The 24,863-nt window shown below is 37.2% G+C and overlaps 1 protein-coding gene across 1 annotated transcript in view; it reads right to left on the reverse strand.

Annotated features, from left to right (window-relative positions):
- DNAJC3 (DnaJ heat shock protein family (Hsp40) member C3) overlaps positions 1-24,863 on the reverse strand; it is a 75,756-nt gene that overhangs the window by 9,123 nt on the left and 41,770 nt on the right. Inside the window, exons 4-9 of the mRNA XM_079778743.1 lie at positions 23,047-23,121; positions 14,780-14,932; positions 13,060-13,241; positions 12,454-12,573; positions 9,263-9,368; positions 9,058-9,178 (exon numbers count right to left, since the gene is read on the reverse strand). Of these exons, the coding sequence (XP_079634869.1) occupies positions 9,058-9,178; positions 9,263-9,368; positions 12,454-12,573; positions 13,060-13,241; positions 14,780-14,932; positions 23,047-23,121 (757 nt within the window). The remainder of the gene's footprint in view (positions 1-9,057; positions 9,179-9,262; positions 9,369-12,453; positions 12,574-13,059; positions 13,242-14,779; positions 14,933-23,046; positions 23,122-24,863) is intronic.

The following is a 24,863-nucleotide window of genomic DNA, read 5'->3' on the forward strand; positions in this document are numbered from 1 at the left end:
TAAAATACAATAAAAACTCACATAAGTGAAGACGAAATGAGGAGCACAAGGTAGAAGCATATGAGGAAAAATTAAGGACCCAACGAAATGAAATGGAAATAGTTCAAAAAACTAGAGAGAAAAAAATGTAGCTACAGATAAGCAAAGAGTAATCTTTGAAGCAGAAAACTAACAGAACAAAACAATTCAGATCAAATTTAAGAAAACTTTTCTAAAATTAAAGACAAACCTATATAATTCAAAGGGCACACTAGGTACCAGGGCAAACAGGATGAGAATGATCAACATTAAGATAATATCCTAGTGTAAGTAACACACTTGAAAGATAAGGGCTCTTTGGGTGGCCAGACAAAACCAAAATCCTGGCCCCAGATTTTCCATAGCAATATTCAGTGCCCAGAAAGAATGTAACAGTAACTAAAATATACAGAAAAATTCGTGAACCAAGAATTTTATTATCTAGCCAGCCATCCTTCAAGTACAAAAGGTACAAACAGCTTTGAACACAGAAGAAATCAGGAAAAAAATTTCCCAGGAGCCCATCAAGGAAACTACTATGGGATGAACTCACCAAGAAGAGTCTAGAGAAACCACAGCCAAAGGAGGGATGGCACACATGGAATATATTTAATACAGAACCGAGACTGAAACAAAACAGAAAGAAGTTCAGTGCTAAAGAAGAATGTTTGCCCTGACAAGGCAGGAGGGATACAGCTAACAAAAGATGGGAGAATTCATGAATTCCCCCAATTACAGGTGAAGCAATCAGAAAACATCACTACTGGTAAGTCAAAGGCAAATACTAGAGAGAAATTCATTAACAAGCATTATATGGTAGAGGAAAAGGAAAGAAGAGGAAGAAGCATGCTAATATTCTTCCTCATTGCAGGAAACTAATAAATACTGTCCAGAGGAAGAGGGCAAAGTTAACAAAACTATAAAAATAACTAAGAAGAAAAATACAAACCTTCCTAGATATCAAAATATTATACAAAACGATACAGGCCAAATAGCAAAATTTCACAGCAAAACAGAATGCCAGAATTCAGACCAAACATGTCTGTCATATCAGTAAGTGTAAATGTGTTTAACTCACCTATTTAAAAGAATTACATATGGGATCACAAATCAAAACACAACTCTATCCCAGAGATATACCTGAAACAAAGTGATTCCAAGATGTTGGAAAAAAAAAAAGTGTGGTCAAAGTTTCACCAGACAAATGCAAATAAGTTTGGTTCACAATCTTAACATCAGATAATTAGAATTTAGGTAAAAAACATTAAAGTGGGGGGGGGGTTATAATGCTAAAGGCTAGACATCATAATGTGACACAGAAGGAATATCTGCATAAAATAAAATAATAGCAACATTTATGAAGCAGAAATAAGATACTAGGACAGACTTCACTTGTAGAGGGAGACTTCTCTGTTCATAACAGCTAGTGGACAAAAGGCGAGAAAAGGAAGACCACAATATAAGGTAGATTTGAGTGATATGTCAAACTGTCTCAGAAACGAGAGTGTTCACCTCTTTCCAAATCTCTATAACTCATGAAATCAGCCATTTTAGATTAAAAACAAAGAAACCAGTAATAAATTACAAAAGATAGGAGTACTAAAAATATTCTCCAATCACAATGTTATAACACTAGAAATTAATGTAAAAAAATAAAGGAGTTTCACGCCTAAAAATTTAACTCACCAACTCTTAAAGGAAAAATATAAAAATAAAACCTGCAAAATATCTAAAAAGTAATGATGAAAACAATACTGTTCAGAACCTATAAGACATCTCACGAGGTGTTAACAGGATTAATTTATAACCTTAGTGGTTCAATAAGAATTACAAGAAAAAAATGAACCAAGTAATCATGATTCAAAGTTAGAAAATAGAGGTGAATTATAGGACAAAAAAAAAAACAAACAGAAACTAATGAAACAAAATAGGACTGAAAAGTCAAAAGCTTATTTATTGAGAAATATCTATAAATACCTCTAATTAAGAAAAGAAAGCTAAAATAAGTGAAAAATAATCCTGGAAGAAATTAAAATGAGACTACTTTGCTAAATTCTGTACAAATAAATTTGAAAACTCCAGAGAGTAACTCAATGCAAAAGAGATAGATTGAAACAGAACAATTGTCATAAAAAAAGCCATCTCCCAATTAAGCAGCAGGCTTTCCATGGAGATACCACAACTTAAAAAGAAAATTCCAAATAATTATTTAAAACTACCCTAATTAATAGTTTGTTATACATAAAAGTCTGGGTTAAAAATTATTTTTCCTCAGAATTTTTTGAGAATATTGCAATACTCCCTTCTGGAATTAATAGGGGGAGAGAGTGGGAGAAAAGTTCATCAGGAATTTAAGTCTTAAATGTGTGGGCTGCTAATATCAGAGCTTCAAAATGTATAAATAAAAATTGGACACTTAAAGGGAAGATAGGAAAGTTTACAATTTCCAAAAAGGTAATTAAAAGATTTTAACAACTTTCAGCAACTGCTGGGGAAACCAACAGAAAACATTACACCTTACAATTACAAAATACACATTATTTTCAAGTGCACATAGGACATTCAGCAAGATATTATGCTGGACTACAACACACATCTACATAAGTTTTAAAGGAAACAAATCTAAATAAATTTAAAAGAAAGGAAATCACACAGGTATGTTCTCTGGAATTAAATTAGAAACCAATAATCAGGCCCAGCCAATGTTGCTCAGTGGTTGAGCACTGACCTATGAATCAGGAGGTCACAGTTTGAATCCCAGTTAGAGCACATACCCGGGTTGTGGGCTTGGTCCCCAGTAGGGGGTCTACAGGAGGCAACCAATCAATGATTTTCTCTCATCATTGATGCTTCTATCTCTCCCTCTCCCTCTCTAAAATCAATAAAAATATATTTTAAAAAATAATAAACAGGTACCTAGGAAACCATCAAATACAGGGTGGGGCAAAAGTAGGATTATGGTTGTAACCACTTTTCAATACAATAATCAATTTGCCCTACCCTATATTTGAAAATTAAACTACATCTAACAAAAAAGTCAGAAGGAAAATTAGAATACATTTCAAACCAAATGATAATGAAAATAAAACAATGTGAGAGCCCTGACCAATTTGGCTCAGCGGATAGAGCGTCAGCCTGCGGACTGAAAGGTCCCAGGTTCAATTCCGGTCAAGGGCATGTACCTTGGTTGCGGGCACATCCCCAGTAGGGGGTGTGCAGGAGGCAGCTGATCGATGTTTCTCTCTCATCAATGTTTCTAACTCTCTATCCCTCTCTCTTCCTCTCTGTAAAAAATCAATAAAATATATTTTAAAATAAATAAATAAATACAATAAAACAATGTGAGAAGTACAGCTTTTAATGCTTATCCTATCTAATAAAGAGGGAATATGCTAATTGACCCTCACACTGTCACAAAGATGGTGGCACCCACAGCCAATAAGGAGGGAATATGCTGACTGCCCCACCCTCAAAGATGGCAGCACCCACAGCCAATAAGGAGGGAATATGCTAATTGACTGCCCCGCCCTCAAAGATGGTGGCGCCCAGTCCCCTCAGCCCCGCCAGGGCGGCAGGCGTGCAGCAAGGCCGGGCCCACTGCTCTACGCGCCTGCCTCCAGAGTCCCCCAGTCCCCTCAGCCGCCCAGGGCCCGCCCGAGGTGCAGGCAAGCCTCGGATGGTGGCTGCCCAGCCGCCCAGGGCCGCCCCAGGCTCAGGTAACCAGGTTCCGACAGAGGCTTGCACTGCTGGCAGTGGCAGCGAAGTGTGATGGAGCGTCGCCTTCCCCTGATCACCAGGTTGCCTCCCACCCCTGAGGGCTCCCGGACTGTGAGAGGGGGCAGGCCGGGCTGAGGGATTCCCCCCTCCAGTGCATAAATTTTCATGCACCAGACCTCTAGTCCTATATAATAAAAGCCTAATATGCTACGTGTCTGGTTGTCCAGTCAACCATACAATCAAAGCATAATATACTAATGCTATGCTAAGGCCTCTCAACCGCTCGCTATGACGTGCACTGACTACCAGGAGGCAGATGCTCTGACCAGTAGGTTAGCTTGCTGCTGGGGTCTGGCCAATTGGGACTGAGCAAGATGGGCCGGACACGCCCTGGAGCCCTCCCATGGTCCCTCTCCTGCTGGCCAACCTCCCACATCCCTCCTGGCCCCAATCATGCACCAGTGGGGTCCCTCGGCCTGGCCTGCACCCTTTCACAATCCAGGCTGAGGGACACCTCCCCCTCCTGAGTGCACAAATTTCGTGCACCAGGCCTCTAGTATTACAAATAAAAAGAGGACTAAAAGCAATGATAATTCCACCTTAAGAAGCTGGAAAAGCACAAACCCAAAGTCAGAGGAAGGTAGAGACAAAATAATAAATAAAAATCATAGAAAATATTAACAAATCCATAAATAGGTTTTTTCAAGACCAACAAATGTGACCAAACTCTAACTACACTAATCAAGAGAGAGAAAGGAAAGGGGGAAAGCAGGAGAGAGAGAAACATCGATTGGTTGCCTCCCATACACGGTCCAACTGGGGTTCAAACACGCAGCCTAGGTATGTGCCCTGACTGGAATCAAGCCCGCAAGCTTTTTAGTGTACAGGATGACACTCCAGTCAACTGAGCCACACCAGCCAGGGCTTTATCACTGTTTTATACATATTCATCCTTAGACTACAAAGGGAAAGTTTTATCCAAGAATTCATAGAGCTTCATTGTCACAGAAGTGTAAGCAAATGTATTTCTGACATTAAAAAGGGCTAAATAATTTAAAGACAAACTTCCATAAATGTAACTGCTTCCTTCAGGAGGTCACAGTTCAATTCCTGTTCAGGGAACATGCCTGGGTTTTGGGCTCAGTCCCTAGTAGGGGGTATGCAGGAGGCAGCCAGTAGATGGTGTTTCTTTCTCATCGATGTTTCTCTCTATGTATCCCTCTTCCTTCTTCTCTCTCTAAAAATGAATAATAAACATTTTTTTAAAAAAGGAAGGATATTCTCACACATGCTGCTACAACAAGGATGAACCTTGAGGACATTATGCTAAGTGAAATTAGCCAGTCACAAAAAGACAAATTTTGTACACTCCACATATAGGAGGTATCTAAAGTAGTCAAATTCAGAGAGATAGAAAGCAAAATGGTGGTTGCTAGGGCCTGGGAGGAGGTGTGGGGAAGAAGACGGAGTGGTTTAATGGGTATAGTGTTCAGTTTTGCAAGATGAAAGGAGTTCTGGAGAATATCTCCACAACAATGTGAATATACTCAACACTACTGAACTGTACCCTTAAAATCAATATGGTAGATTTTATGTGTATTTATTTATGGTTAAAAATAATAAATCGCCATGGCCAGCATGGCGCTGCGGTTAGAGCGTCAGCCCACACACTGGATGATCCCAACCAATCCATGTCTCTCTCACATAGATGTTTCCCTCTCTCTCTTTCCCCCCGCCCCCGTCCTCTCTCCCTTCCCCCCTCTAAAACTCAATGGAAAAAATATCCTCAGATGAGGATTAAGAAAAAATAAATAAATAAAGTAAGTAAGTAAAATGGCAAAGCCAAACTCAAACTTAGGACTAATTCCAAAATCCACAATCTTTTCACTCTGACCTTATCATTTAACTACATTTATTCATTCAGCAAATATATGAGTACCTGCCTGTGTTCCAGGCACAAGTACCAGTTAATAAAGACACAGGTAGCTTAAGTTCAAGTGAGTATAACTGCTTATCTCATAAGGACACATAAATCACCTATATTCAAAGGAAATTTGCCAACCACTCAGTATTGCTTCAATGTCAAATTGTTCCTCTCAAAAACTATTAAAAGAATCAGTAATAGAAAGACAAAGAGCCCCCTTCATTTTTCATGGTCTCAGAGGCATCTTCAAACAATTTACCTTACTTGCTTCCTAATGAGTGTAATACAGTACTCTTTCCCGATAATTCTATGTAAGCCCAAAATTAATCTCCATATTCCATTATCCACTACTCTAAACCTATTTTTCTTTATTCATTATATACCTACTATCATTTTAAATTGCTGATTTACTTTTAAAAAGGTAATAGTAATAGGATATGGAAAGCCTTCATATTTTAACTGAGGGTTTCAACATGTTATTTAGCCTAGTTGAGTAAGATTATTAGCCATTTACATCATTTACTAAACCTCTGATTCAAACCTAAACAAGTCAAATAATACCTTTCAGTTTCAACTAAACAGGCCTCCTCACCATCCCCCCAAATTTAGAGACCTAGCAATCTCCAGGACCTTGCCTAAATTTCCATACCTGAGACTCAAACAATATTACTCTTGTAAAACAATAATTCAGAAAGGTACCAGTGTATAATCTAAGCCCTCCCCCGAAGGCAAAGAATAAACTCCTCGGTAATGGGGAGATGAGGACACATATGTAATACCTTAATCAATAAAGAAATTAAAATGCAAACAATAAAATAAAATAAATTAAATACCCCCCCCCCAAAAAAAGAATAAACTCCTATTTACAAGAAATTTCTAAAGGAAAAAACAGACTTTAAAGACATCTGTTCTATTAAAGTAGTATTAAGCATCTTTTTCTTCAAGAATTAAGCTGTTCTGAAATCTATATGATCCTATTAACCAATGTCACCCCAATTAATTTTTTTAAAAAGTTGTCATTTCCCTAAAAAAAAAGTCAGTTTGACATTCACAAAGGCATCCTGGCCAGTGTGGCTCAGTTGGTTGAAGTGTCACCCCATAGACCAAAAGGTTCGATTCCCAGTCAGGACACATACCTAGGTTGCAGTTTGATCCCCAGTCAGGGCAAGTATGGGAGGCAAGGGATTGATGTCTCTCTCTCACATCGATGTTTCTTTCTTCCTTTCTTTCTCTCTCTCTCTCCCTTCCCTCTCTCTAAATCAATAAACATACATAAATAAAATAAATACATACATACATACATACATACATACACACACAAAAAAAACTATTAAACTCCCGAAGATAACATAGGAGAAAACCTAGATGGCCTTGGGTATGGAAAGGATACAACACCAAAGTCACAATCCATGACAGAAATCATTGATAAACTGGACATTATTAAAAGCCCCTTTCAAATTATATTTAGCAGCCAACAAGATTTAACCTTTTTTTACAGCTAAGTTTTTTATATTCTGCAGCTTCTCTAATTTCACAATTAGAGCTGAGGATTTATATATAGACTAGAGGCCCGGTGCATGAAATTCATACACCTCAGCCCGGCCTGCATCCTCTCCAATCCGGGATCCCTCTCGCAATCCAGGACCACTGGCTCCTAACCACTCACCTGCCTGCCTGCCTGCCTAATGCCCCAAACGGCCCTCCCTTGATGGCCTGGTCGCCCCTAACTGCCCTCCCCTGCTGGCCTGCTCGCCCCTAACTGCCCTCCCCTGCTGGCCTGCTCGCCCTTAACTGCCCTCCCCTGCCAACCTGGTCGCCCCCAACTGCCCTCCCCTGACAGCCTGGTTGCCCCAAACTGCCCTCCTCTGCCAATCCGGTGGCCCCAAACTACCCTCCCCTGCTGGCCTGGTCGCCCCAATTGCCTGATCGCCCTTAACTGCCTCTGCCTTGGCCCCCACCACCATGGCTTTGTCTTGAAGGAAGTCGGACGTCCGGAATATGGCCGGTCAACCTGGTCTAATTAGCATATTACCCTTTTATTAGTATAGATGCAAAAGTTCCTTTGATGAAACATTCCAAAAACTAACTGGAATGAAAATTGTACAGTACTGAGTAGACACAATAGCTCAAAAGTGAAAAGAACAATTATGTTAATTGACTCTTCCATATAGATTACCTGCCTTACCAAAGTGTTCTTATATACATTAAAACTTATACTGACTGCATACATTTCAAGCTTCCATCAGACTTCAGACTATACTATAAATATGTCCCACCAACAGCAGTAACCAGAGCTGTCATCACTCCCAGGAAACCACTTAGGAGCAAATTCTTTTCAAATTGTAGAAAGCAGAAAAACTGAATAATTACTTTGCCTTAAAAGAGAGTACCATAAACCTTTCTTAATTAGAAGTGTACTCATCTCCTTCTTAGGATAGGTTTTATCGTAGTTGTGATGCATTCTCATTGCATTTAAAATTTTATCCACGATTACCACTTACGACTATTTTTGCATTACATTAAAATTAATATGTATTATTTTAATAGCCATATTCTTTTATTAAATAAATATTCGGTACCTAATTGAAAAAATAGAGTACCACAAACTAAATTTCACCAGAAAAATACTCCGTTTTCAATTTAAAATAATTTACCTGATTTGCAATGAAAACTTTGCAATAAGGGCAAAAAGGCTTACTTCTTTTAAAAACCATCTCATTTAAATGTTCATAGCATATTGTCACATAAAAAAGTCTAGTTTTCAAAACATGTATATTAGTATATATGCCTTAGTTATCTTCCAAAAATAGGGCACTGCCTTTATTCAAGGTCCTTACAACAGAGAAACCTCCGTTACTTCAAACTGAACAAAGCAGGGTAAGCAGCTATCCTAATGTTATTAAATAGCTTAGGGGTCACAGAAGATCATTGTCTACTTAGGAATATATGACATAAAAATGTATGCTGCATGTATAATATGTATACTATTTATGCATATATGTATTTTCTAACATGTATAGAATATAGACTATGTATAGAAAAGAGTCTGAAAGAGATTAATTTCAAAATGAACAGTGATTACCTCTGGATGATATAAAATCTATAATTTAAGTTTTCTATTTGTTATTTATCTTTTCTAACTTATCTAAAAGAAAGGCTAAATTTTTTTTTAGACTCCACTGAACTGGTTTCAACAGCAGAACTCTTTCCTTATATGGTATACCTTTCAAGTTCTACTAAGGAAGAATAATTTTGAAGCTCTCTACCATTTTTCTAAAATGGTCAACATTTCCTGGTACTCTGGTAAACTTGTTCTAAACAATAGGATGTTAAACATATGCTAATTTTCACATATATCAATTTTTAGATTCTGAAAATCCAATTCCTTATAGATTTACCTTCATCATACATTTCTTCTATTAAATAGGCCTCTGCTCGGTCTTTCAGAGCATTCACATTGTCGGGTTCCATCTGTAAAACCTCAGAACACACTCGAATAGCTTCAACAGGCTTCTCATCCTAAAAGTAAATGTGAGAAAATGATTTATGGTTTCTATTCCATATGTTGAGTTTCTGCATTTCTGAGAATGGGTCAACTGTTACCTTAGAAAAGCAGTGGCAAATCCTTTCTTTTGAACGAATTGTATATTCGGAAATACTAGGCTCTGTTTTCATGACAGATTCATACTTGCTGGTCGCATCTGTGTATCTATTAAATGAGCAAATCAAGATGAACAACAAATTCTATTTCCAGAGCCACAGAAAAAAACCTCTATTCTTCACTATATGTTGCTTAATCTGTTTACCTGAATGAGCACATGCCTTCAAACACTGCTTTTACTTACTAATCTACAGTAGTAAGGAATGCACTACCTGCGATAAAGAGTTAAGATATAAAACACATGGCCACAGAAAATGATAACTCAGAGCATACTTGTACCAATCAAACCACCTGATGAATTTCTTTACAGAAAAATGCTCATGATTTTGAAACTGAATAAAACACCTTGTTAAAGTCTGACTTAATAGAGCACTTATAGCAAAGCAGAGATAAGGTTTTATTTTTTGGTCACTCTAACTTTCATGAAATCATGGAACCCATTATATACATGCTTATATTATATAATGAATGTTAATATTCACAACTAAGTACACAGTGTACATCCTTGCAGAAGGAACCGGTTTAAATTGCTAACTTTAATAGCTAAGAACAATAAAAGCTATTTTGGCATTTTTAAAACTGTTGAAAAGTACTAATCATGTTACACATCCTGTTATTTTTCTCAGTAATGGCAAACTAAAAGATATATAATATGGCACATTATTCCCAAAGTGCTACAATCTTCACTTTTAAATTCAGATGACTTAAAACACAGCTTTAAATGTAATATTTAAAACAGAAGCTAGCTAGCTATGTCAAAATCTTAGTAGGGATATGGTTCTAAAGTTTTCCATGATGATAAAACAGCTGTAGGAAACTGCACAGAGTATGTGAGGCCTTGCTTTACTTCTTACAACTACATGTGAAGCTACAATTAGCTCAAAATAAAAAGCTCAATTAGAAAAACTGCACCTCATTTATAAAAACAAAAACTTATCTTCTGGGAAGGTGGAATAAATGTACTTTCCCCAATTTATTCACCTAGGTACAAATGAATACCCTAGACAGTAGACATTTTTTTAAATAGTAAAAGACTAAGAAAGGGAAAGATGGTAGACAGCTAGGACCTCTAGACCTGAGGGAAAACAATGTGGTAAGTCCTTGGGTTTCTCTTTTGCTTCATATACCCCAGACTTGGAGCTGAGGAAGCCAGCAAGCAACCCAGAAATGCTAATGGATACAAATACACACACATACATCAAACAAACAAACAAAAAGCAAAAACCTGCTGCCCCAAGCCAAAAGACCTGGAAAGAGCAGCTTGGCAAGACAGAATAATAGCTCTACTTCAGCCAAACACCAGAGAAAATTATGGCACCACCCCCATCAACGCCAGCAGGTCGTGTGGAGAGCGCCCAGCCTTCTTCCATGGTTAGACTAATGAGCTGTGCCCACACCCATACCAAGGTGCTGTCATAGAAGGCCAGGTGAAGAGCCAGAACTTTGATCCATGGCTGAAAATGAGTCCCCCCGAAACTCTCACCTGCACCAAGCTGAAGCAAGAAGCCCTCACACCTCAAGTATCAATGAAGGCTGAGTGGGAAACTTCGACCTCCACTGCCCACCCTCACTTTGCTGGAACAATATCAGAAAAACCCAGCCAAAACAGAAAAAAAAAAACCCAGTCTTATATGTCCAGGTTTCAATTAAAAACCACTCCCATACCAAGTAACAGATCTCAAACTGAAAGAGACAATAAATTTGAACACTAACAGGACAGACATGTTAGAATTATCTGACAAAAACTTTAAAGCAGCCATGAAAAAAGCAACAATGATAAACATGCTTAAAGCAAAGGAGGAAAAGAACCCCACAAAAAACAGAATGGCCCAGATGGCTTAGCTCAGTGGTTAAATGTCAACCCATGAACCAGGAGGTCAAAGTTCAATTCCCCTCAGGGCACATGCCCGGGTTGTAGGCTTGTGCAGGAGGCAGTCAACAGATGATTTTCTCTCATTATTGATGTTTCTGTCTCTCTCTCTCCCTCTCCTTTCCTCTCTATAAAATAAATAAAAACGTATTTAAAATGAAAAAAACAAAAAAAAAAACAACCGTGCCTCAACAAAGAAACAAAAGATATAAAAGAATAACCAAATGGAATTTTTGCCTCAACAAAGAAACAGAAGATATAAAAGAATAACCAATTTTTAGAATTGAAAAATAGAAAAACTGAAATAAAAGGGTCACTGAATGTGCTCAATAGCTGATTGAAGGAGAAAGGAAAGAATCAGTGAATTAGAACAACAGAAATTACCAAATCTCAACAGAGAGAAAATAAATTGGAAAAAAAAAAGAAGAACAGAGCCCAGGAATCTGTGGGGCTATAACAAAAGAGTTATTAACCTTTAAGTCAATCAGAGTCTAAGAAGCAAAGTATAGAGAGGGAAGAGCTCAAAAGCACTCCAAAAAATATTAGTTGGGAACTTCCCAAATCTGATAAGATGTAAACCTACATATTCTAGAAATGAAATAGACTCCAAAAAGGATAAACATAGGAAATGCACATTGAGGCACATCATAATTAAACTCATGAATACTAAAGACAAGGGGGGAAAAATCTTATAAGAAGTCAGAGGAAAATGATACTTTATCTTTAGGAGAAAAAAGCAATTAAAATGACAATGGATTTCTCATCAGGAATCATGAGGCCAGAAAAAAGTGGTACAATTTTTTTCAGGTACTATAACAAAGGAACTGTTATAACCGAGATTCCTATACCATGGAGGGGGGAAAAAAAATAACTTATACTCTGTATATATCTCTATCACTCTAGAGACTACATTACCTTTTAATAATTTATATGTCTGTCTCCTTAACTATACCAAAAGCTTCTTAAAATAAAGAACTAGTCATATGCATTTCTGCAACCCCAGGACATAGTCAGTGCTTGATACAGGAGATACTCAATAAGTATTTGGTGAAATATAAATAAATCTGGTAAGAATACTATGCAGTTACTATTATTTATATTCTGCCATATTTTTTTTAATGTACAGTTTTTGTTAAAGCCCAGTGTTAAAATAACTCCATCCTGGATTGCTAAGGGGTAAAAAAGCAAGCAGTTCAATGGTTGTTTTGTGCCTACAAAGGACACATGAGGGAATGCTGGAGAGTCTAGACAGCATATGCTTACCTGCCATCTCTGATGAGTTCTTCAGCTGACTCAATCAGCTTATTAAGTTTCTTTACTTGTTTATAGTGTGCAAAACACCTTTTATGATCCTGGTCCAGTTTAAGGCATTCCCGAACTTCACTGCTCATGTATTTAAAAAGAAGAAAATATTCCAAGTCAAAATAATCAATGAGTAGTTCTCCATACTAAATATAGAAATTACAATAAAAGGTATTTTGTTGTGTGTAACAATTAAAACATACTGGCTTAATAATTTACCATATATTTGTATATGTGGTATTGGAATATGCATGCACACACTTATTAATTCAAATTCAAATGACTTAAGTAGGGTTATACATTAAATACTCCATTTTGTTTCTACAAATAATAATATCTCTATTTATTTTAATAAGCATAGTTCATGAAAATAAACTATGTGGAACTAGAATAACTTGAAATGTATAAATAGAAAATAGAATATAAACACAAAATATATAAACATAACAGAAAATAAAAACAGCCTTAACCACAATTTTATTAATTTAAAATTAAAAAGAAAATAGAATTATTATGTTACTGCCAACAACAAAAGGATGATGAGATGTGTGAGCCAGTAGAATGCACCTGAGGGATAGTTCATGATCTCCTAGTTGATAGTACAGTGTGCTGATTTTATAAAAAGCCTCAGTATTGTCATTCTTCAATTTTGATGCAGCTTTTAAGTCACTTATTGCTTTCCTAGGTTCCCCTTCTTTTATAAAACACTCAGCTCGAAGTTCCCGTAGATCGGCATCCCAAACACAAACCTTGAGAAACAAAAGAACTAGACTTTAAGGAAGAAACAATAAATTATGCACATTTATACTTACACCCCACATATTTTACCTACATATTTATCAATATAAAACATCCTCAATTAATGTGGTAACTTCTATATGGTAAATAGTATTTAAAAATCTGATACAATTTAGATATGACAAAAATTAGTAAATGTAATAAAATAATTTCTCTAAGAATATTGTAAATAAATTCTAACAAGGGAAGGATATACATATACTGACAAGGCCCTTTTCCTACCTCCTTCAATGATATAATTGTAAAACTTTGAAAATAAGAACGCATGGCATTTACTAGTATAAGGTTGTTCCCAATGAAACATATTTGATTTTGAAGAGGGTATTCTGTAATTGGATTTTTGTAACCAACAATTCTAATTTCTAGTAACAAAAAATAAAAATCTAGGTTCTAAATTTGCAAAATATTTTTATTCTACTAATAACTAAGTAAAATTCTCTTTTGTAAAATGTCATCTTGAAATTAAGTCCTCATATCAGAAAAAGAAAAAAAAAAACAATGTGAGAAGGTGGAGGCTTCATTTCCATTTTATTGAACAGCTTACCATGTGTAGTAAATGCACTGGTATTCTTCAAAATGTAAACCCAAAAGCTCACCAGTAAGGTCTGTGGACGTGTCTGTACACATTTCTTAAAAGTTATGCTAAAGTCATGTCAACTTCTCACATATATTAAGTTATCAAAGATAACATTGGACATCAATTAAATATGAACAATACGTTAGTTCAAAATGGACAGTTTGAATACTGGAAGGTAAAAATTGTAACTGTATTTTTCCTTAATAAAACATTTACAAAATGATTTAGCAAAACATGAATTCTACTGAATCACATCACAATTTCCTCTATAAAATTGTCAAAGTGCACATTCTACATAAAAGTTTACCGCAAAAATGAAATGTAACTGTATATCAAAGTCTTATAAAAATGATAAATATGAATTATGATTACTTTCATATGAATATTTTAGTAGACTTCCTTCTGAAACCACTTGTCATTAGTAAGTCCTTCAGAAGCAAGGAAACTATAGACTTTGTTTTCCCAATCTAGAACTGTTTGGATCCTATCAACTCTTTCATCTGCCTTCTTCCCTAGAAACTTCTCACTCTAAACACTCCTCTTTCCTCCCAAACATTATTTTTCCTTTTTCTTAACCAACTCTTTCATCTTATACCCCATTATTTAACCTCTAGAGTTTTCTTCCCCATTCCCTAAAAAAAAAAGTAAAGTAAAAATAGCAAAGCAAGCAATGTGTAAAAATATGTAACTCTCGTTTCATAGCACATTCATTACATTTACTGAAAACTTCAGTTACAAATTTTGTTCTCTATATAGACCATGTTTCTCTTAACAGCCAAAAGCCCAAGGACAGTCTGATTTTATACTATTTAGGTTTTCTGTGGTACATTACACATCAAAGTATATAAAGATGCCTTATTGTTAAAAGCAGTGAGTGTTAGGCTTGTCAGCTGCAATACTTAAGAAACTTACCTCTAAAATCTTGTCAAGGGAGGTTATAGCACCAATATAATCTGAGTTTTCAAAAGCATCAAGGGCCTGTGAACGCAAACGCTGCATTTCATCTGATTTTATAAGTTGGGACTGGGCTTCCTTTTCTTCATTTTCACTTGGATTAGATTTGAGCTATAGGAATAATAAATTAAATTAAACAGGGTTTTCCATCTCTTAAGTCTAATACCCATAGTATACACAATGATCTAACCATTCCTAAGTTCATTGGGAAGAAAGGATTGAGACACCAGCAAACCTGGCTTGTCTTGTCCACTGACTTGCTCCTGGTGCTGACCACCATGGAAAGCAACAGCAAAGGCACCTCCCACCAGTGTGGTGCACATGAGTGAGCAGTGGAGCAAAGGTCAAAGACCTGGACCCCCATATACAGGAAGCAAATACGTTTAGGAACATGAAAGGGTAGAGAAGAATGGAGAATAAAGGAAAGCACCATTCTCACTTTCTTATGTATAGCTCTAGAGAAAATAATGAGTTTTATGTATTTTGCTTTCTAGTTATACTTAAGTATTTTTTTAAAATATATTTTATTGATTTTTTACAGAGAGGAAGGGAGAGGGATAGAGAGCTAGAAACATCGATGAGAGAGAAACATTGACCAGCTGCCTCCTGCACAACCCCCACCGGGGATGTGTCCGCAACCAAGGTACATGCCCCTGACTGGAATCGAACTCGGGACCCGACGCTCTATCCACTGAGCCAAACCGGTTTCGGCTATACTTAAGTATTTTTAAGTATAAAATAATTTTACCAAAATAATAAAAAAAAAACACAGGGAAAGAGAGACAGAGAGGGCATTTTTTTTGAGCTTATAAGACAGAAAAGCATTTGATGCTGGAGGGGCTAAGGTATAATAAGAAAGAATATATAAGGAAAAATAAGAGTATTAGTAATACCTTATTTAAAAGGCTTAACATGTGGTTTTAAGAGGTTTACACCTTGTCTCTTTTTATTTTAAACAGGAGGCCCGGTGCATGGATTCGTGCACCAGTGGGGTCCCTTGGCGTGGCCTGTGGGGATCGGGCTGAAACCAGCATTCCAACATCCCCCTGAGGGATGTAGTAGTGCACGAAGTGGCAGACAGCTGGGAGGACCCGGAGCCTGGGCTGGGCACCGCGCCCCTCCTGCTCATCCCAGCCCTGCTAGGTAAGCTCACTGCCGCTAGGTAAGCTCATTGCCGCTCTGCTGCGGTCTCCACGCACCAGTCCTAGGGCGATACCAGCACGCCCGTGACCTAGAAGTGGCTGTGGGCTCACGCCCAGTGAGTCTCGCGCCGCTGCAGCTGCACTCACCAGCCGTGAGCCTGGCATCTGGCACCTGGCAGTCAGCTGAACAGCATTCCCACTGTGGGAGTGCAGTGATCATCAGGGGGCTGCTCCTGCATTGAGCACCTGCCCCCTGGTGGTCAGTGTTCATCATAGCGACAAGTCGAATGCTTAGGCTTTTCTATAGACAGATATTTTTATTGATTTTGAAAGAGAGACGAAGGGAGAGGGGGAGAGAGAGAGAGAGAGAGAGAGAGAGAGAGAGAAACATCAATGTGAGAGCAGACTATCAATCAGTTCAGCTGCCTCCTGCACACCCCCTACCGGGGATCGAGCCTGCAATCCAGGCATGTGGCCTGACCAGGAATCAAACTGGCAACCCTTTGATGCACAAGATGATACCCAACCAACTGAACCACACCAACTAGGGCCCTTGTCTCTTTTTAAACAACATCATCCATGTATAATGTATATATCAACAATTCACTAATTTTGGGTGTGCAATTCTATAATTTTTAATAAATTAACCATGTATGCAACCATCTCCGCATTTTTAGACCATTTATGTCACCCCAATAAGATCCTTTGTGTCTGTTTACAGTTCATCCCCGCTCCCAGCCTCGTCTCATACACAATGACTCTTAATAATTTGTTCCTCCAGATGGAAAACATTAAGCTTAATAGCTCAGAAAAATGAGGTGCTACATTAAAAAGCTACTGACTTTAAACAACATAAACTGATGAACAAAAACAGATTGAGAGACACAGAAGCATTGAACAGACCGTCCAACCTCAGAGGGAAAGCAGGGGAGGTGCATGCATATAAGCATAACCCATGGACACAGACAGTACAGGGGGTGAGGACATGTGCTGGGGGGTGGGAAAGGCTGGGGAGAGGTCAATGGGGGGAAAAGGAGACATATGTAATACTTTAAACAATAAAGAATTTAAATTTTTTTAAAAAGCTACTGACTTTTTGGGGGACTTTTTTCTTTAAGATTAGTTATGTAATAATTCCTGAAATCTAATATTTTTATTAAGATGAGAATTGTAGTTGCTAGGTTCCAATTTTGGGTGCGGTGAAGACAATAGTTGATTTCTAAAAATGTCTCTCCTTCAATTGGCCCATCATACTGCTTCCCCTTTTAGTGGATTTATTTTGTAAAAACACCCCCAGAACCACCTGGTAGGAGAAAATACTCCAAAGGAGAAACATTAAAATTATTATCACTTGATAGAGGCTCTATATTTCTCCATTTGTTTTTAGGATACTTTAGGTATTCTATTTCATCTGTATAGCCTCTGGCTTTTGAAGGAATAGACAGGACTCCAAGTAGTCATAGGTAACTAGGAAGGAATTGGTCACCTCAGCTTGCTCTGGCTGGGGGTGGACTGTTACTGCATGACTGAGTTATTCAGCTGAAGGTGAGTTGCATTACAGCCATGGATTGCTTGCCTATGACTGTCTTATCATCCTTAATAGGGTGGTCTTGAATACTTCTGATAGACCACATTGGAAGGAGTACAAATGTGTGTGTGTGCTGTCTCTTTGCTCTCGGTAAAAGTAGAAGTTTATTGATAACTTGTTTTCTATATGTTCACCACTGCTCCCTTTTGGATAGATTGTATTGGAATGTATTAGAGAGTGCCTCTTTTGGATGGAACTTGCATCTTTCCTCTCCTAATCTTTACAGTCTAGTCTCTTCCACACAATTTTTTTGTTGTTGGAAGGTGAGAGAGGGGTAAGTCAGTGGACAAGGCAAGCTGTAAGCTTTAAACAATTGCCACTTATATCAATCTAGCACACATAAATGTTTTCTGTAGTGATAACATTTACACAACATTTTTATTTTTCCTTTTAACTAACTTTATTTTCCACAACTAGGTCTATAAAGCAACACCATCTATACTAATAAAAGGGTAATATGCTAATTAGGTCAGACATCTTCCGGACATCCCCCCAGACAAAGCCACAGCGGCTGTCCAAGGCTCAGGCAGGCCACGGATGGCAGCTGCTGATGCGAGGGCCGGAGGCTCAGGCAACGAGGCTCAGGCAAGCCGCGGCGGCTGGCAGTGGCAGCAGCAGAGGAGTGATGGGGGCATTGCCTTCCCCTGATCAGTCAAGGGAGGCCAGATTGTGTCAGTAGAACATCCCCTGAGGGCTCCCAGACTGTGAGAGGGGGCCAGCTGGGCTGAGGGACACCCCCCAAGTGCACGAATTTTTGTGCACCGGGCCTCTAGTATATACTATATAATTCTTGTTAATGAATATTCTTTAGTATCTTTGAGAAAATATTTTCCTTTCATAATACAGATTTTTCTGCAAAAGTTGTTTATATTTGCAATGTTAACAGTATTATATATGACTAGAAACATTTCCTTCAAATTCCATCAACATTAGGCTCTATATTATTTACTTATTTTTGCTTAATGTGACAGTGGTCACTCTAAATAGTTCCAATGTTTATCTCCTCACTTAGAAAGACTGAATAATATAGGTATTGGCTTTGAATTTGTACCTCTGTGCTGTTCACCTGATAACATTCTTTTATCATTTGTCCAGCAGAATCTAGGTTCTAAATACTTAAAATTCAAACAATTTAATAGAATGTTAACTGATAAGTTCTTCTCAATAGTCCCATTTTATGATCCTGTCTCCTCCTCTGCCATCTACTGGTATACCCTTGGGACACTATACTTCTATCCAGACAAAGGATATGAATTTGAGATTTTCTAGTTATTAATCTGAATTCTAAATCCGGGTATTCCAGATAACCCAGACACACTTCAAATAAAACTTAACATAAGCCCTGGCCAGTGTGGCTCAGTTGGTTGGAGGATCATTTGATATACAGAAAGATGGCAGTAGGTTTGATTCCTGGTCAGGGCACATACCACCTAGGTTTTGGGTTCAATCCCAAGTCGAATTGGGACATGTACGGGAGGCAACTGATCAATGTTTCTCACATTGATGTTTTCTTCCTCTCTCTCTCTCTCTCTCTCTCAAATCAATGAAACACATATCCTCGGGTAAGAATTTTTTTAAATTTTTAAATGCTTAAAAATGTGTGAATTCTGTACTTGTATTTTTCTCTAAACCAAATCCAATATAATTATTCTTACACACAAAACTATTCCATACATTTTTTTAAATATATTTTTACTGATTTCAGAGAGGAAGGGAGAGGGAAAGAGAGATAAACATAGGAGAAAAATCTTTGAAACCCAAGTCTTGGTGAATAAGTCTTAGGCAGAATACCAAAACACTACCCACAGGGAAAAAAAAGTTAATAAATTAGACTTCATAAAAATCTTAAAAACTTTTGTTCTCTGAAAGATCTGGTAAAAAGTTGACGAGAGAGACTGGTAGAAAATATTTGCAAACCACATATGTGATAAAGTATCTAAAATGTATCTAAAATATGTAAACAACTCCCAAAATACAATAGTGAAAAAGCAAACAACCCAATTAGAACATAGGCAAAAGACATGAATAGCCATTACACAAAAAAGGACTTATAGATAGCAAATAAACACATGAAAAGATCAGTAGTCATTAGAGAAATGTGAATTAAAACAACAATGCACTATCACTAAACACCTCTCAGAATGGGTAAAATAAAAAATAGTAACAATACCAAATATAAGCAAGGATGCCAAGGAACATAAAATGGCTTAGTCACTTTGGAAAGCAAGTTGGTGGTTTCTTATAAAACTAAACGTGCAATTACAACCCAGAAATTGCACTCCTGGGTACATATTTATCCCAGCAAAATGAAAATTTACATTTATACTACAACCTATATGAAAATGTTCAGAGTAGTTTTATTCATAATAGCCAAAAAGTGAAAACAATGCAAATGTCTATCAATTAATGAATGGATAAATAAAATGTGTCCTACACATACCATGAAATACTCAGCAATTAAAAGGAATAAGCTAAGTGATATATGCAACAATCTGGATGACTCTCCAGGGAATTATTCCGAGGGGGGAAGGGGAGTCATTTTCAAAAGGTAACATACATACGTACACAAAATTTTTTAAATATCAAAATTTAAGAAATGAGTAACAAATTAGTGTTTGCTTGGAGTTATGGATGAGGGCTGAAGAATTATGGAAGAGAAGTAGGTGTGGTTATTAACGGGCAACAGCAGGGATCAACAGGAGGGATATCATTCTGGCAATAAATAGTTCAGTACCTTAACTGGGGTGATAGATATAAAAAAAAGGGTACAGAGTTAATACACACGGACAAATGAACACTAGTAAAACTGTGAGAACCTAAATGGACTGGTAGATTGTATCAATGTCAATATCCTGGTTGTAGTATTGTAGTATCTATACTAATAAAAGGGTAATATGCTAATTAGACCAGATAGACAGGACATCTTCTGAACGTCCTTCCGGACAAAGCTGCAGTGGCTGCAAGGGCCAAGGGCAGGCAGCCGCGGCAGCCAGCAGTGGCAGCAGCGGCGGGGTGATGGGGGCGGTGCCTTACCTTGATCGGCCCAGTCACCTCCTGCAGAGGGAGGCCAGACTGTGGCTTAGGCCCGCTCCCTGCTTAAGCAGTTAGTAGGACATCCTCTGAGGGCTCCCCGACTGTGAGAGGTGGCAGGCCGGGTTGAGCCCTCCCCCTCACCACCCCGGCCCCAAGTGCACGAATTTTCATGCACCGGGCCTCTGGTAGTTTTATAAGATGCTATCATTGGGGAAAACTGGGTATTGAGTAAAAGGTACAAAGAATCTCTGTGTTAATTACAATCTCATGGGAATCCACGATTATCTCAAAACTTTAAATTAAAAATTAAATATTCAGTACTGATGTGCATTCTCATGGAAGAATCCTATAACAATAACAGCAAGGATAGTGTTAAGAACACACCAGCAGAAGCATGACTGTCAGAGAACAATCTAAAAGTGAAAAGTGACATGAAAGTTCCCCTTCTTGTTTCTGGGAGGTTTTCATATTGATCACAGAAAGGGCAGTAATTAACCCAACACATACCCAAAGTCCCAAACACTCACTTTTCCAAAAAGATACATTCAATGCCCACTAAGGATTAATTTATGATAAAGCTTTATTATAAATTGTGCTATTTCTCCCTAGCTGGTTTGGCTCAGTGGATAGAGCGTTGGCCTGCGGACTGAAGGGTCCTGGGTTCAATTCCAGTCAAAAACAGGTACCTCAGTTGCAGGTTCCCCAGCCCTAGTCAGGGTTTGTGCAGGAGGCAGCCAATCGATGTGCCTCTCCCTCTCTAAAAAATGTATATGAAAAAATATCCTCAGCTGAGGATTAACAAAAAATAATAAATAATTAAATAAATAAATTGTGTTATTAATGTGTGATTGAAAAAAAACAAACTCTAAGCAATATAGTTTTCTTTTTAAGAATATTTGTTAAAAGGAAAAAAAATACATACTTGTGTTTTATCATTTATTTATCCATTTGACAGATTTTTATACAACACTTGCTATATACAAAGGACTGAGCTAGAGAAAGGTATGCTCCCAGCACCTCTGTATCTCCACCACTCATCCTTCAGCCTGCTCTCAAGTAGCAAGGAAGATTAGATCAACAGAAAATGACATCCAATGTTATTGAGATCATGAGCCAAGCTTCTGATTCAAAACTATTATGTTTTCTAGATTTTTCTGCATATGACTGAGCATTGTGGTAAGGCTATGAAAATGTTAGAAATTTTAATTTTATTGTCAGAGTGGATATCATCATAGTACCTAAGCATTTTGATAAACTACAAAAATGCAAATAATGAACTCTACATGTATGGCCTTTCTAAACCATTCCAGAAACAAATCCAAGTAGAACAAAAATTCAGGTCTTAAAACAAGCCCAAGGAAGGCATAAAGACATTGGGCTAGCTATCTCTAAGTCATTTTTCAGGATATACCCCTTTCAATTACATATTATCTTACATTCCCTCAAAAAATCCAAAATGCTTTATGCTTCTTTGGACAGAAATCAAATATATAACATTATACTGTCTAGCAAAATGAAAGTTTGTTAAATGAACAAATGAAGTGGGAATACAGAGTTCTCTGTTTTCTTCACCCAGTTTCATAACTTTTCATCTCTGCGTGGTACAGGTTCTTTTAGAATAATAATACAACAAAGCTAGTTATGAAAGGCTGCTAGCATTAGCAAGTAAAAGGTCAGTTTGTCATAGAGACTCTGGAAGCTACTCTGTCCTCTTGAATGAAATCCTCAACAACACTTTACACTGCGTAAAGTAGCCATATGGGAAACAGAAAAAATCCCTTTTAAGAATCTGTTTCATGGCCCTGGCCAGTGTTGCTCAGTGGTAGAGCGTCAACCCTCCCCACCGAAGGGTCATGGGTTTGATTCTCAGTCAAGGGCACATACCTCATTTCAGGTTTGTCCCATGGTCATAGGGCAGGAAGGGGGGCATATGGGAGACAACCAATCAATGTGTCTCTCTCACATTGATGTTTCTCTTCCTCCTTCTCTCTCCTCTTCCCTCCCTTCCTCTCCCCCGACCCCTGTCCTTTCTCTTTCTCCATCACTCCCTTCCACTCTAAAAAAAAAAAATCAATGGAAAAATAACTTCCAGTGAGAATTAACAAAAAAAAAGAATTTGTGTCATTATTCCTTTCAAATCAAATAAAGGTGTTCCCAAGTTACTTAGAGCACTGTTAGAATAGCTCAGCTGACATCCCTAGATTCTCACAGAAGACAAAACAGAGTATGTGAGCTACAAAAACTGAGTCAGGATTATGTATTTATTCCTCACACTTTACCTACCATCTATTAAAGTGATTCTTTGATGTCAGCCACCAAATATTAATTCAAGAATTGTGATTCTTATATACACAAATGAAATGTTTTCCCTTTTAGATATAAAATTATTATTAAATGTCTTCCTATCATATATATTCACTCAAAATAACATGTTCAAAGAGCCAAACACAAATTTAACTTACCACTTTTTTAAAATCATCTTCTGCTTCATCAAGTTTTCCTTGTTTGAGTAATAAATGGCCTCTCTGTAATCTTGCCTGGAAAAAAAAAAAATAGAAAGGGTGTTCTGAGTACTATGCATTTCTAAATGTTCTTTAAACACAAAGAATAAAATTAAATAAGCTAATGAAGTATTAATGAAATAATTATTTTTCAATGCCTATTTGATTTGGCACTCTAAGAATATTTCCTGTAACCAACAAATATTTTTAATTTTTGATAAAGTATGCTTCCTTAAAAATACTTTCTGCTATACCCAAAATGTTGAAAACATGTCCACACAAAATCTTGTACATGAATGTTCACAGCAATAGCCAAAAAGTGGAAAACAACCCAAATTCCCATCAACTAATAAATCAATAAGCAAATGAATAAAATCCATACAATGGAATTATTATTCAGCTATAAAAAGAAATAAAGTATAAGAACCCTGAAAACTTTATGCTAAGTGAAAAGAAGTCAGACACAAAAGGCTATATAATAGTAAGATTTCATTTATGTGAAATATCCAAATTCCATAGAGACAGAAAAATAAGTGCTCGCCAGGGGCTAGGGAAGATATGGTAATGACTATTAATGAGTACAGGGTTTCTTTTTTAAAAATATATATATTTATATGTATATATATATTTATATATAAATAAATAGATACACACATATACGTACACATCAGCGAGGAAGGGAAAGGGAGAGAGGAATAGAAACATCAAAGATGAGAGAGAATCACTGATCAGCAGCCTCTTGCACAGAGGACATGTGGACATGTGCCCTGACTGGAATCGAACTGTGATCTCCTGGTTCATAGGTGCTCAACCACACTGGCCGGGCTACAGGGTTTCTTTCTGAGGTGATAAAAATGTTCTGGAACTAGACAGTGGTGACACTTGCATAACCTTATGAATATATGGGCAGTGCCCAACTTATGATGGTTCAACTTTAAATAATCAGCCTGAGGGTCAGACTCACCCACAGGTGTGCCAGCAGCAATCAAGGCCCAACTACAAAAGGAAGGCACATATAACCCATACTGGGGACACCCCTGGAGAACCTGGCTCAGATGGCCAGGGAGACTATGCCACTTAGACCCATAGGACACCTTTTACATAAGGCCACTCTGTCAAGACCGGGAGACATAGCAGATTTACCTAACATATAGAAACAAATAAAGTGAGGAAACAAAGAAACATGCAACAAATTAAAGAACAGGACAAAACTCCAGAAAAAGAACTAAATGAAATGGAGCACTCTACCAGATAAAAGAGACAAAATATTGGTTTAAAGGATGCTCAATGAACTTGGTAGAAGAAAAGATGAACTCTGTGAGAAGTTCAACAAAAAGATAGAGGACATTTTTTTAAAGGACATAGAAACCATTAAAAAAACACCTATCAGAATTAAAGAATACAATAACTAAAATGAAGATAATAGTAGAGGGTATCAACAACAGATTAGATGAAGCAGAGAATCAAATGAGCAATCTGAAAGAGAAGGTAGTAAAAAAAACCCAATTGAAACAGCAAAAATAAAAAAAAGTTTTAAAAAATAAGGATAGTTTAAGGAACCTTTAGGACAATATCAAGCATACCAACATTCATATCTTAGGATTAAAAGCCTATTTGAAGAAAGGGGTTAAAAACCTATTTGAAGAAATAATGACTGAAAACTTCCCTAACCTGTCTAAGGAAATAGACATAGAAGTCCAAGAAGTGCAGAGAGTCCCAAACAAGATGAACTCAAAAAGGCCACAAAAAGACACATCATAATTAAAATGTCAAAAGTT

This window comes from Cnephaeus nilssonii (genome assembly GCF_951640355.1).
Source record: "Cnephaeus nilssonii genome assembly, chromosome: 8".
Classification (NCBI taxonomy): domain Eukaryota; kingdom Metazoa; phylum Chordata; class Mammalia; order Chiroptera; family Vespertilionidae; genus Cnephaeus; species Cnephaeus nilssonii.